The 14770-nt window shown below is 36.9% G+C and overlaps 3 protein-coding genes across 5 annotated transcripts; 1 reads left to right on the top strand and 2 right to left on the bottom strand.

Annotated features, from left to right (window-relative positions):
• The first annotated feature begins 234 nt into the window (after positions 1–234).
• On the top strand, positions 235–4495 carry LOC130944688 (uncharacterized). 3 transcript variants are annotated; one of them, XM_057873163.1, is made up of 2 exons: positions 235–285; positions 1678–4495. In XM_057873163.1, exon 2 carries the CDS (start codon positions 1718–1720, stop codon positions 3848–3850), a length of 2133 nt encoding a protein of 710 aa, XP_057729146.1. In that variant the 5' UTR covers positions 235–285; positions 1678–1717; the 3' UTR covers positions 3851–4495. The 3 variants fall into 3 exon arrangements, with proteins under 3 accessions (XP_057729146.1, XP_057729133.1, XP_057729141.1); XM_057873150.1 differs by lacking the exon at positions 235–285 and adding an exon at positions 306–790; XM_057873158.1 differs by lacking the exon at positions 235–285 and adding an exon at positions 306–1534.
• On the bottom strand, positions 4430–5611 carry LOC130935269 (uncharacterized). The gene is made up of 4 exons (XM_057864955.1): positions 5326–5611; positions 5023–5236; positions 4864–4945; positions 4430–4779 (listed from the first exon to the last, which is right to left on the bottom strand). Exons 1-4 carry the CDS (start codon positions 5609–5611, stop codon positions 4585–4587), a joined length of 777 nt encoding a protein of 258 aa, XP_057720938.1. The 3' UTR covers positions 4430–4584.
• Positions 5612–6235: 624 nt separating this feature from the next.
• On the bottom strand, positions 6236–14346 carry LOC130936738 (uncharacterized). Its single transcript, XM_057866885.1, has 8 exons — positions 14043–14346; positions 12462–13796; positions 9902–11671; positions 8218–9321; positions 7988–8092; positions 7741–7830; positions 7208–7318; positions 6236–7128 (listed from the first exon to the last, which is right to left on the bottom strand). The coding sequence occupies exons 1-8, from the start codon at positions 14097–14099 to the stop codon at positions 6583–6585; spliced, it is 5118 nt and encodes a 1705-aa protein (XP_057722868.1). The 5' UTR covers positions 14100–14346; the 3' UTR covers positions 6236–6582.
• Between the last annotated feature and the right edge of the window lie 424 nt (positions 14347–14770).

The raw sequence follows: 14770 nt of genomic DNA, 5'->3' as shown, positions 1-14770 counted from the left end.
GAATTTTATACATTTTTTTTAGTGACATTTATTACTTGTGTAAAATTTTTTAACAAATTAAATTCTTTAAACAACGTATAAGAAAATAGGAGAAAAGTTAAATAAGTTTAAAGACTATTAAAAACTTTAAATTTATAATATTAAAACAAGAAAAATTGGTGTAATGAACCAATTTGGTTCATGGTATATTGGTATTCAATTTTGTTTAGGATTTTCTTGTTTGGTGTTAGTGATGACTGATGAATGGATGACTGCCATTGGTGACCTGATGAGATTGAAATGGAGGTTGTCGTTTCAACCATGGATATCACATATTTTGTTTGTTCATCAATCTGTTTCAACCTTCAAGTCCAAAACCTAAGACCCTAATAATAATATTCTCAAAAAATAAAATAAAATGAAGTTGCACGTCCAGATATCCTAAAATTTTGCTATTTCATTTTTTTTTTTAAATCTAATCTCATATTCTATATTTGGATTTCGTTAATGTTGGTCCAAAATCGAAATCCGAGAATGATGGGGTTGGAAAGTTGCAATTTTTACATAGTTAGGGTTAGGGTTGACAGAGTTGTTACTCTTCCTTTTCGGTGGGAGTGGGGACTCTCCCCCACCTTTCTCCTCTCTGTGCAAGACCGTTACCTTTTTTTCTTGCCAATAATCAATTACGCGCTTTCGGTTGACACACTTACACCTAACATAACCATTTCCCATTTCATTTCTGTTTTGTGGTTACTTTTTTCTTTTCTTTCCATTCTTTAATTTCGTTCCTTCTTAGGGAGAAAAAAACAAGGTTTGTGTTTTCATCGTCCTTCATTTTCCGTTATATTTCATGTTAATTAGCTTGGATGTTTAATTGTTGATGATGATCCATGCAATTTCTTTAAGGATGATTATGATTCTGAAGTATGACTTAATTTCAGGGGATTGTTTTTGTTTTCTCTCCTGAGATTGTTATGAATTCACGATGATCAATCAGATCATCAGATCATACGCAGGATCATTAATTAATTTTTTTACAGAAATCAATGCTGGTTTATTTAAGAACCTTTTTCTTTTTTTGGTTCTGAATCCGAATCAATTTGTGATGATTTTGCACATGCTTTTAGTTGTATGTCACAATTCATTCTCCCCCCTCTCTTGCTGGATTCATATGAGTTTGAAGTTGTCTGAATATGAAAATAGCATTGCAATAATATGGTGTGCCATATTTCACATACTTTCTTTGCTAGACAATTCTGCATTTTGTACAGTCTACTATCATGGAATTAAATGGGCAAATTTGAACGTTGAAGCTGCAATATATATACATGAAATTTACGTTGTTAGGAAAGTAGGAATGGTTAGTGCCCTTTCAAAGAAGACTTTGTCCAGTGGAGATTTTTCATTATTATTTTGGTAGTTTTCAGGGTAAACAAGTGGTGAACAATAAATGGATCCATTCAAGTTAATCCTGCTCCTTGAAATGCTTTCATGCCAATGAGAAAAAAAAAGCTTGGTTACATTGTTGCTCTTGCTAAGATTCTCAAATTAGAAGGTTACCATGCCATGGCAATAACCTAGATTCCAGAAAATTCACTCATATTCACTCATACATGTCTTATGTTGACCTGGCTATAACGTCCTTCAGTTTATAAAACCCTTTCCTCATATCTCTTACAGAGTTGTTATCTGTTTCAGGGTTCTTGATCTGAACTATTTGGTTGAACCTTGACTGGTTATGGCAGTGGAAGATTATGATATTGAAACAGTAACAACCTTCACCAAAGATCAAGCTAAGGTTACTGCTCCGCGCTATCTCAGCGCTCCGCAGGGTTCGTGTCATGATTTGTGCAAATTCGGCATCCAAAATGCCACCACCGAAGCTAAACCATGGAAAAGAGCAAAGAAAAGGGTAACTGTTTCCACAGGGGGAATCAAAAACAAAGTACAGGAAGAGAATATAACTTCTTTGGCATGGACAAAGAAATCAGGCATTAATTCAAAGCCTTCTACAACTTCAAAATTTGGAAGTTCCAATACTCTTGCTGACATCAAGGAAGTAATAAATGAAGAAACAGTCAATTCAAAGAAAAATTCACCACCTTCTGCAGAAACAAATGTTTCCACCAAGGAGCACAATAACAATGATCTGAGAAAATCAGTAAGCCATTCAAAGCCTTCTCCAAAATCAAAATTTGGAAGTTCGAATAGTCTTGTTGATACCAAGGAAGTAATATATGAAGCAGCAGTCAATTCAGAGAAAAATTCAACAACTGAAGAAACAAATGTTTCCACCAAGGGGCACAAGAAGAAGAAGCAGAATAACAGTGATAAAAGATTTTCCACCAAGGAGCAGACTAACACCGATTTAAGAATTTCAACCAAGGAGCACAATAGGAGGAATCTATGGCAAGCACAGCAAGAATCTTCAAAAATTCTAGCTTTAATTGGAGACAAGGAATATCCAAGTCATACAAAAGGGGAGACAATAAAAGACAAAGTTGTTTCTTGTTCAAGCAGCATAAAACACTCTGAAATCAATAGCAAACAGAAGACAAAGCTATCATTAATTGAAGGCAAGACTACCAAGACTACCAAGAAAGCTTCAAAATGTACGACGAAGAAAGCTTCAAGCTTGAATGCCAAGACTACCAAGAACTTGAAAAGTGTGTCTTCTAGGAAAGGTAATGAGAAGGTTGAAGCCAAACCTGAATTAGCCAGTAATGACATTCTACATGAAATTGTGCATACTCTAGATGAGGAACATACTCTACCTTCTGACCACAGCATGTTGCCTTCAGCAGCAACGAAGGGCCTTAATCATGCTGGACATGGAACTTGTCCAAGTGAGTCTATGTCTATTCTATCCGCTGGAGGTGAAGGCAAGAGATCACATACCCGGACACTATCGAGTTCATCTCTCTCTCTTATATCCTTTGGAAACAAAGGCAAGATATCACATTCGCGGACACCATCAGGTTCATTCCTCCCTCTTATAAACTTTGGAAGCAAAGGCAAGAAATCACATTCGCGAACACCATCAGGTTCATCTCTCCCTCTTATATCCTCTGGAGGTAAAGGCAAGAAATCACATTCACGGTCAATATCATTATCTGATTTCTCATTAAACACTTCCAATGGAAAACCTGGCAAGAAATCACATTCACGGTCAACATCATTATCTGATTTCTCATTCAATGGAAAACCTCTTATATCCTCTGGAGGCAAAGGCAAAAAATCACATTCACGGTCAACATCATTATCTGATTTCTCTGATTTCTCATTAAACACTTCCAATGGAAAACAACACGATGATGCTACTTTGAAGAAGACAGGAAACAGTGAAAATGTGAAGATGGGGTATCAAGTCAAGCCAAGAGTGAGCACAGTAGTTGGGGAAACAAATAAGGTTGCTCCTCGGAAGCTTACTTTTAGGAGAGGAAAGGTGATTGAAATTCAGCCTGAGAACAACAACATTCCAAGGAGACTCAAATTCAGGCCGGTGCGCACCCTTAATTATGACAATCCTAGAGATATCAATGCTCCTACAAATGTCATAACTGAAATATATTCACCTAAATTCCAAATCGCAGAAGCAATTAAAATGAGAAGCATTGCAAGAGAGACTGGTACAGAGGTAGATGGTTCAAAACCAGAATCTGAGGAGGAAGTGTTAATTAGGCCCCCAAGTGTGGAGAAGAAAGCAAACCGGCGTTTGTATAACAATGTGATTGAAGAGACAGCAACCATGCTTGCTGAGGTCAGGAAGAGCAAGGTCAAGGCACTTGTTGGTGCATTTGAAACAGTAATATCTATTGATTCTCGTAGACAATCCAGGTCCGCTTTACCAGAAGTAAGCACACCATGTTAAGTTTGCCTCAGGTCTTGAAATGTGTTCAACATGTAAATGGTGTGTATATATAGATGATTAAGCATGAGAGATACATACATGCAAGAGGAAAGGTCTGATTCTGAGAGTTGATTTTCTGTCACAGGCTTTCTGAAAACTGCAATTATTTGTGGCTTGGATTTGTTGAGCTGGGATTGTTAATGCTGTTTCCTGTACTGTTAGTGGTTGCTAATAAAGAATTGGTGAATGAGGGGATTTCACTGTTATTTTGTACTGTTAGTGATTTAGTGGTTGCTAATAAAGAGATTTTGCATTAATAATCATTCAAGAATCAGCTCCCCTCACCTCTTTCCCTTCAACATTTTCTCATTTGATGGAACTCAGCTACTTCTAATTTTCTTGATTCTGAATAGATGTTATACATAGTTGAGCACACATTTAGTTATTGTATCAAGTGGATTTACTTAAAGCCAGAACAAAAAGATACTCTTTCGCCTATGCTATATTGATGGCAACTGCAAATTGAATACTGGGACAAAATGTAACTAGATGTGACCAATTTTATTTCATTAATACATGTATTACAACCAGAACATTGAGTAGTTGTGATATAATAACAACAGTTTGAACATCAAATATTGATGTAATCTCATCTGTATATATAATCAACCATAGTTGCGTATGTTGTAAACTTATAACTGGATTTCATGAAACCAGGCTAGAGAGAAGATACGGCTTGATTCTAAGGTTTGATTCTATCTAGGATTGAAACATGAACATTTTACAGGGACCTTGCCAGTTTTCTTGATTCTGTTTGAGTTTTCTCTGGCCTCCCACTCTTCATTTTTTCTTTTGTCTTCAACTCTTGATCCTTGTGATAACATACCTATCCTTTCCATCTTATTCCGATGATTCAGCGTTTGCATTTCTCTTTTCTTCTTCAGTTCTCTCTGTTGTTCCACAAGCAATGAAGCTATGTTCACAAATTGAAAAAATATATATCTATACACACATAACACAGAATTGTGACAAACCTTCTTCCTTTCTATCTGGAATTTGGTTTGAATCTTTTTCACACACTTTAAAGAAAGAATTTTTGACTTTATCTTCTCATACCTGAAAATTTTTCCCAAACTATATTTTATAGAAAAAGAAATCATAATTAAACAAGCTGCTTAAGTAATGAACATTACCGCTGTTGAATCTTCTCTATGTTGGTCTTTTGCCAAGTTTGTGGTCCAGTTGAGACATTTTTGTGTAGTATTGGAATGCCTTTCTCCTTTTGATACACTGCTTGAGCTGGTGGTGGAGGCTTTGGAGAGGATACACTGCTTGAGCGTCTAACTGGAAGAGCTGTTTCCTTTGTCCTAGGATCCTGTCCAAATGACCTCTTCATTGAAGTTTCGCCTGCCACATCGAACACAGAATTCTTAAAATATGGTTTAAAATATTGGCCACAGAATGATTAGGCATATTGTCTTGACTTATCTAGTTACCATAACTTGGGTTCCTAGATATGTTCTCTTTTGTTCTCATAGTTCGAGTCCTTGAAGATTTGGGACCCTCTCTTATCTTTTGCGGATTGCCTGATTCCTCTTCTTCTAGAGAATGAATTGCAAATGCTGCAGCTGCAACTGAAGTCGCATGCTCATCATCTATATCTTCATAATGAAAATTTGTCCTTTTGAGCCAGCTCCAAGCATTGTTATCTCTAGTACCAGAAGACCCATGATGTTTTGGTGCTTGTGGATCAGTAAATGACACCCTACAATAGAATGCCATTGATTTTTCATTAAAAATAAGTGATATGATGCAGTAAGAAACAGTTCTTCAAAGAGACATTGGCATTGAGGAAGAAATTATCACAAAACAAAATACCTTCTCAGATGTTGTCTGTTTTCCATTCGTAGAATTTGAAATCTGTTACAACTTGTTTGAATGTGTGAAGATCAACCAAGAGCAGCTTTTATTGATAAAGCAGAGCAGCATACACACAAAGGAAGATAGACTCCACAAGCAGTCTCCAAAGGATGCAAAGGATCTTTTTTTCCTTCTATATCTGTAAACTACAACACCCCACATGTACATTGACCTCTTTTGTTAACTTAGTAGAGATTTTAGCTTTTACTTGCTTCCTGGGATAATCAGCGGTCAGAACACAAGCCTCTAATGAAAGGTATAATGGCACTTTGACAGGCAAGTTCTGTCATGAATTTTGTGTAAAGATAGATTAACATAACATGATTTTATTAGTTTGCTTTTTTGAAAGAAAAAAAAATGGCATACAGTAAAATTTTAATTAACATGTATTATAATTTTCGTTTATATTTATATTGTGTAAGTTTTAATAGTATAAAAAGATTGATAATTGAAAATTTTAGTTTTAAGTAAATATAGCCAAATAAATAAATAAAAATTGGAACTTTGGAATTATGATGTTTCGAAACCACCATATATATAAGATACAATTACAGTTGATGATAGATAATGACAGCTATATCACAAATCCTTTTTTCTATTACATATAATACAAAAATGCTCAACCTGTACTATGTATATTTCCATAAGGGTTCAATGCCTTTGGCATGAAGTGACTAAAAAAGGAGCTTTGGTGTATATAACTCAGACTGGTTATGTCAGCTTTTTTTTTTTCTTCTTTTCTCAATATCTTTCAAGTGGCTGTTGGTAGTAGCAGTGTGCAACATCTACTTGAAGATCTGTGTCTATCAAAATGAGTTTAAAATGTTTTACACTCACACTTCATCAACACCATTTGGAATTTCTGCAGAAAAGAATTGCTCTACTTTATCAATGAAGCTGTGAGGAAATCTACAGTGCAACATTAAAGTTGAGGTCTCAAAAACACAGTGTGTGTTCTTGGTAGCCATTTCTTCAGAACTCTTGGTTACCTTGCCATCCCTTAGGCTTCTTATCCTGCCAGTTTTAATGCTATTACCTGAAGCACCAACCTTTATTAAGGAGGCGCGAGAGCCTTTACCATTGACATTGGAACGGCTGTGTTTCGTAGGAATGTCCGACAGAGGCTTTCTGGATTCAGAACCTAATTGATTGCATTCACTAGAATCATCTATTGAGGAATTGTCCAAGGTTGGGTTAAGCTGAGATGCAGGTGAAGAACTTCTGCAAGATCTGAGCAACGAAAGTAGCATATCAACACTCAGTTCTTGCTGGACTACGAACTTGTTCTGCTCGCACCCGTAACATGCAGCTACTAATGTGCCAGCCAGGATTGGCATCAACTCTGGGTCACTGAAGAAAACAAAAGGCAGATCGCATACCTGTCGTCGTACAGATGAACATTAGATCATCACTAGAAAATTGAACAAATAAACCAGAACTTGTTAAATATTCACAGACCTTATGTAGGATGGTAGGGCTCTTTCCCCATCGAAGAACAGCCTGGTTTCCAGGATGGAATAATGCAAAGTGTCCCAGAAGTGACAGAGATTCAAGCATTAATGAACCAACCTGAGGAAAAAATAAACAATGCAGATTATTAAAGTAAGAACTAAGAATCCTCTAATAAATTAACCAAAGGCATAAATCATGCAATTAAATGGAAGCAACAATGAACAATTTTTTTCATTTTCTTGGGTGAATTAAGTTGATCTTCCTGGAAGTTAGATGTAATTACACTACATCTCACTATAGTTCAGATATAAAATATGTTCCCCTGATAAATCTGTCAGATGAAACTTCTAAATATAGGAAGGTAATGTAATGCAGGAAGCTAGATGGAGATGAGTGTATATTTATCAAGAGTTTCACATAGCCTGTAAATGTTTTGCAAGCTTTATCAAAACAAATTCGAGGTCAAATATTTCATTTAGATTCTCCTTTAGTTAAGCAAGCCTGTTCACTCTCAAACTTCTGATTTGTTGGTGATTTACCTGATCATTAGGTGCTTTCCACTTGCCAGCACAATGAGAAAGTAAGAAGCTCATTAAATGGAAAATTTCCATTTTCAGATCGGGCCTAGCCTGTCAGCAAAACAACATTAAGAAATGGGAAAAAATCAGCAAAGAACAAGGAAAACTGGTAGGAAAGAATCGAAATAATAATAAAGTTAATACCCATGCATGCTTTAGGATACATCTAACTAATTAATTACATTGACAAGGGAATGAGAAAACTCACCAGCATTCGCTGCAAAAATACAAGATCCAAAAGTGCCACATTGTTCAGCACCTTTAGTACACCGGCTGCCACCTCTTCAAAATTAGATGGAAGGATAAATGAGCCCTGGAGGAAAATGAAGGCATTCAACTTAGATATGACTCAAAATATATAGTTATTACTTATTAGCAAGGATTGAAAGAAGACCACCAATTTTTCATCAATGTATTTGCAGGTTGCAAAATACTAACTTGTTCAGAGGATGATCTATTGTTTGCTTGCAGTAGAACAGCAGTCAAAAGAGAAGGGAGACTAACAAGTCCTGTTTCGGAAAGAGCAGAAAGAAGAAATGCCAGTGGCTGAGCCGAATTTGATACTTTTCCATTCTTTGGTGCTGTAACAATTACCCCTGCATGTTTTTCATCTTTCGGGGAAACAGAAGAATTGATAATATCCCTGCTTTGATTTTTCTTCAGTTCATCTGGCTCATCCATCTTGATCATATCATCATTTTTCAATTTAGCAGAGCTATTATGCTCCAATTTAGAATCCTTGCCATTAGAAATGGCTTCATCACTCCCGTTCATCTTAACTGTTTCATCCAATGGTCTGTCCTCTGGGACATCGGGTAAATGCATAACTGTGCTACCATTAATAGTGGACAAGGGACCATAATCTCCCCAGGAGTTATTCAAGAAAGAATGTGTAGAATCAGCAAACTTAGTCATTTCGCTGCCAATTTCCTGCTGCATTGCAACAGCAGAAGATTCCCAATCAATATAACTCACTGTTCCAGGTCTGCAAGTCAAAACCACCAAAAGATGTATGCTTAAGAGAATGGGAGCAGGAAATGCGGAACCTTCCATCTGAGGCCTATCATGAAGTGCAAAAAGATCTCGTAACCGGTGAATCACTTGATAGGAAATCAGTAACTCCAGCAAGCCATCCCGCATCTGAAGTTGCCTTTCCTCTGAACTTACATGCCCAAAAATTGCAGTAACAATCCACAAAAAGTTATTTAATATTTCAGAAATCGATTCAAAGTTCTCAACGGATGCTTTATTCAATGATGGCAAACTTATGTTACTGGGTGAACTTATAGATGCTGCAATCTTTATGTAGTTCTCAAGAGAAGCTGACAGCATAGGGATGATTGGAGGCAAAAAATTCTGTGCGAGGAAGTAAGTCCTGTTTGCAGGCACAGATATTACTACTCTCAGTAGTTTCAATAAGTGCAATGTAACCTGACATGCTTCAGGTTTTGATGTGTGAGAAGCAGGCAAGGCAGAAGCAATAAAATCAAGTAGTCCAGCTTGACGAGATGCTTGTAGCTCAGGATCTTTTCCCTCCAAAAACTAGAATACAATAGATATATAAGTTAAAAACAAGCACAAGTTACAAAATAAATATAGCAGTTATGTTCTACAATGCGAAGGACCAACACAAATGTAAACAGTAAACATGTCCTAGAAAAGAACCTCAGTTCAGCATATAATCAGGAACAAGGATTTGTTGGATGGTTAATTCTTCCAAACGAATATTTATTTACCAACTAAACAAGACTTCCCCATAAAGTGAAATTTTAAGAAGCACAACATATTTCAAAGTGCAGAAAAATTTTCAATGCACATCAAATTTTATGGATTTGGATCCTCTAAATTTTGAACTTCAATTTAGAGGGTAAAGTGTGATTTCTCACCATTTATTTCATAGATGGGACCAAGAAAAAATGAGAGAAACCATTCAAAGGTGAGAGATCACACTTTACCATCTCAAGTGAAAATTCAAAAATTAGGGGATCTAAATTCAAATTTTATTCCATAGTTCAAAGTTCATAACTTTGAAACAAGGTTAAAACAAAATTCTCAATCCATAAATAAGGAGACATGATTTCCAATAAACCCAAAAACCGAAAATTATATATAAAAAAAATACCTTGATCATTTCAGAAATAATTAGCCCTATATTTGTGGCACCTTCTTTTCTTGCCTGTCTAAGTCTTTTAAGTTCTTGAAGCCACCGACCAACCTTTGCCCTGGCAGCACCAACTGCTACTCTATATCCAATGCCACCACTTTCAGCTCCAAGAGGAGGCTCAACAAACTCATACTTTAAAGACATAAGCTTTTGTCTAATTCTCTTAATTCTTCTCTTCATTGCATGTTGCATTGTGATATTGCCAATTCCAAGGATAGAGCCTGTGCCAGAGGCAATGTTTGTTTGAGGATCATCACTGCCATTTGTAGGGGCAGATCTACCTTGCCCCTCTTTATTTATTGATCGACGCATCAAAGGGGATGATTGATCCCTCAAATTTGCTCTCTCCCGAATTTGCTCTAGGTAAATCTTCCGACGTTGTTCGCTTTCATTTAGTCTCTCTGCCAATTTCTGGGCTAAAAGTTCAGCTTCCTCTTGTTGTGCTTTGGCTCTTTCTTCCTTTCTTCGGAGCTGTTCAATTGCTCTTGCTTCCCGTGCTGCACTTGATGCTTTTCTTTCCTCTTCCCTTCTGACTTGGGCCTCCTCCTTTCTCCGCTGAATCTCAGCTAGACGCTGTAACTTTTCAGCCTCAATGAGTCTTCGGCGCTCTAGGACAGCTTCTTCCCTTGCCAAATCCTCCCTTTGCTTAGATTTTATAACCTGAAGCTTTTCAGCTCTCCTCATCTCTGACTCATGGAGCTTCTGACGTAATATCAATTTTTTATTTTCTTCATTTAAGGAAGTAATGAACCGCACCTCATTTACCTTGCTACTTTCATCACCGGCTCTCTTCACCACTTGAGCAAGAAAAGCTTCATGGCGAGATTCACTGCGTTGGTGACGGGCATGCATTCCCTCTCGCAACTTCGTATGACGAACAGCGTGCCATTGACTTACACGATTTAATTTTTGAGATGTGCGTTGAAGCTTTTGGACTCTCTCATTCTCTAACTCACTTCTGATTCTCATAGCACGAGCATGCTTTTCTTCTGCTTCTCTTTTTAAATCTGAAGCGGTTTTCTTCTTTTTTTCAGGAGACAATAATTTATCATGCAGCATACGTACACGTTCAGCACTTTTCCTGCCAATGCTGGGTGAGTATGACATGCGGGAAGATACACGAAATGGAGATGAAAGTATGTCCTCCCAGTTCCTCTTCTCCTTCCAAGCATTCAAGGATTTACTCTGTGCAATATTCCTCTTTTCCTTATCTTTTTCAGATACAGGTATTTGCCTCCTAATGTTATCTGTTGATCTGGGGTTTTTCTCATTAACTACTTCAGTTGGCATTTTATCTTTCTTAGAAAGCAGCTTGTCAACTCCAGATCCAGGTCCATCTCTTTTACTTTTAGTGGTGGTAAAAGAAGCAGAATTTTCAGATATAACAACTTCTGAAGTTAATATTTTATCTGGTTGCTTACATTCACTTTGTACAGTGTCAGCACTGGGTTCCCCCCCTTCAACATTATTCCGTTTTACATTCAGATTCCCTTGGTTAGCATCTGAAGATCCATTATTCTTTTTTGGCTTTGTCACTAAGTCTGTTCTGCCATTGGTTTGAGATCTTTTCACATTGTTAACAGAGGCCGAACTCAAACGTTTAGAAATGGTATTTTCTGTGTCACTACCCAATTGCATGCCAGCACGCTCCTGTTGAATCTTTCTAAATGCCTCGAGAGATGAAGACAGTATATCTGCCCTATGTGGTGATGTTGTCATCCGTCGGACCTACAATCAGAAAAGAGCAGCTGATCATCCGAAGTGTGAAAAAGCTACATGATACATATCTCTTATAGGCACTAATCATAAGTGTAACCTAAGACTCACACCTCAAACCAGAAATCAAACAAGCAAACAGGAAAGAAACCATAAGTGAATGTATGAAACCATGTGTAAATGCTCTGATTTATTTATTTGTATTTTCTGTCAGAGTCCAACATGTGAAGATGAATTGGTGACAGTAGTCTAAACTACAACAGTGTTTCAATAGCACACATGCTAGGTAAATCCAGTTAGCATGGCATGGATAGCATCATGCAGAAGTTGTACAATAAAATCATAATACCCAATGCTGGGTTATAATGCTGAAACAGTCAAGCTTAGCATACAAAGAACAGAGATTCAAAATATAGATACAATTGTCCAGATAGTCAAATTACATATAGAGACAGAATATGTTCATTAAAGATTCTGTTCCTCAGAAATATATCATGTAGAAAAAAATAATTTCTGTACTAAATTGTACTTAATAAACAAAAAGGAAGGAAAAGAAAAGGGACTAGGCATTTATGTTACTCAGATGATTGTTATCACCCTTTTCTGCACAAGCTGCCCAAGCAGATAACACTCACTTTACCTGTAAATCTCAATGATATTATGTGTAATTTTTTTTTTTTTTTTTGAATTTCTAAAATGTTATCAACCTATCATGTTATCACACATTTCCTTGCAGATAATATGGGGGCAAATGAAGAGATTGCATTTTCACATTTCCTTGTACATAATATATGAAGCATACCTCCCATGAGAGAGCATGTGGTCTGCGATGATCACTCTTCAAGATGACAGGAACTTCATCAAATGTTTGAGAAGACTTTTTAACTTTTTCAAATTCCTCAACTCTAGTGATAAGCTCTTTAAAATCAGATGCAGCCTCCTCAAGAACAAGAATTGCCTCTTTCATCTGCTCCAAATCACATTCTAGCTCACAGAGAAGATAAAGTTCATCTACAGACCTATTCAGGTTCTCAAATAGAAAGCACCAGAGCCTCTGTCTGAACCTTTCTTTGCTTTCATTCGAATCAATATCCTCAGAGGCACTGAAGTTATGAGAGTTTGAAACAATATTTTCTGCATTACCATACGGTGAATCCCTAACTTCAATAGAAGTACTAGAACCACCTGCAACTTCAGGTTCCCTTTCACGAAGTTGTGAAACAGTACCCTGGGCAGTAACTACATTGCTTGAACTGCAATTTTGTGCTGGTAATTTTGAAACTTCAATATCACTTAGATCATTGGTAACTGTTTGTGCTTGATTTTCAACCACCACAGCATCTTTGGCCGAAAACAAATCATTTTTAGTGCCACTATTATTTTCTGTTTTATTGACTTCATCATTTTTCTCATCACGAGATGATGTGCCTTCATCTGGGTCAACTTGTTCTGCATCCATTTCTGGTTTTTTCAAATCTTCCAAAGATAAAGTCTTATCATCTTCACCATTTTCAACAAGCATTTCATCCTTACATCTCAACAGAGGGATCTGATGAGAGGCAATCTCTGCATCAACAGTCTCCGCCAACACTGACAAGTCTTTCTCTGGGGCATTATTCGAATCACAAGGAACTACATCAGAAATATTCTCAGGCTTTCTGCAGCTAAGCACACTATCATCTCCAATACTACCAAACTTGATTCCAACTCCAATCAATTTTTCATGTGGCTGAGCCAAGTCCTGCTCTTCTAAATCACCCCATCTGATTTTCTGGCCTTTGTCAGGCTTAACAACTTCAGCTAGTTTCTGGGCTTCTTCAAGTTTACCTTGAGAATCCGTCATACGTGCTGCTGGAGCCAACTTCTCGCTTTCACTATTATGTCTAATCCCACATGTATTAAGACAACTTTTGCCCTCTTCTTCATTTGACACTGAAGGAGATCCTACAACATTCCCAGGAACAGGGTTCTGTGAAAAATTCTGCCCTAATCTTGAGAGATTGGCATTGTGCTTGCTATGTAAATTTTCATTATTTTTATTCACTGAATGCTGAGTCCGCATAGAGTTAGAAGCATTTTTCCCTGAAAATCCTCCTACCCAACTCTGCAATGAGAATTTTGAGGTATTTCTGTGCTTCTGGGCAAGAAAGAAACAATATAACTATTAATAAGACCGCCTAACATAACTAAAACTTGTATAATCAAACCCCAAAGAAGAGGAATTAATCTGAGATGCTACACAAACTTTAAATCATTCCTTTCCTTAGATTCAAATATTGTCAAAGGCAAAATAAGAAGCAACAGCAACAGTAAAACAATTGTGAAATTCATCAACGTAGGAGATAATAAAAGGAAGAAATTTTAAAAATAAAATAAAATAAACCTTTTTGACTTGGAACCATCCTGAGTTCTGATCATCTGCTACATCACTGTCCTCCATCACCAAATGATCAATGCAATGTTTGAATCAATGAATTACCTCAGAAAAGTTAGATGTTTCAGCGAGGTTCCAATGTGAATGCCACAACATTACATAATCGAAATTGATCATCATTGGATCAATTGGGAAATTGGGAAATTGATCATCATTGAAGAAAGTGAGTGAGCAAGAGTGTGAATTTAAAGCGAATGAAAATGAAGGTGGTGGGGGGAAATGTGCTATTTTTAGGGTTTTGAAGATGATTTGGAAAAAGGAGTGTGAGAGTGGAAAACGAGAGAAGGTGGAGGGAACAAGCTTTTATAGGTGACTGACTTGAGAGTAACAGCATGCAGAATAAAATAATAAATTTTTTTTGTGATTTAAAAAAAAAAATAAGAAACTGCTTAAAAAAAACAGTACTGCTGAATACTACTTTTAAACTTCTTCCAAGACAATGGAAGCTCCACTTATGGAGAACGGGCCTGCTACTCATACAAGCAAAAAGGCCCTACAAGTTTTACAAGTTCCCAACTCACACTTCATTCACACGCGCACTCACTCACTTTGAATGGAGCGTAAATTACACGCGCCCCACTCAACGGTTGCTCTTCATGAATAGCGCTCCTTAATGGTGCACTCTTTCACTTCTCCAAGCCCTTCGAAGAAAATGCAAATCGTCCATTTTCGAGCAA

The sequence above is a fragment of the Arachis stenosperma genome, chromosome 1, assembly GCF_014773155.1.
Source record: "Arachis stenosperma cultivar V10309 chromosome 1, arast.V10309.gnm1.PFL2, whole genome shotgun sequence".
Lineage (NCBI taxonomy): Eukaryota > Viridiplantae > Streptophyta > Magnoliopsida > Fabales > Fabaceae > Arachis > Arachis stenosperma.
Note: the sequence above shows the minus strand (reverse complement) of the source record. Positions and strands in the feature narration are given on the sequence as shown.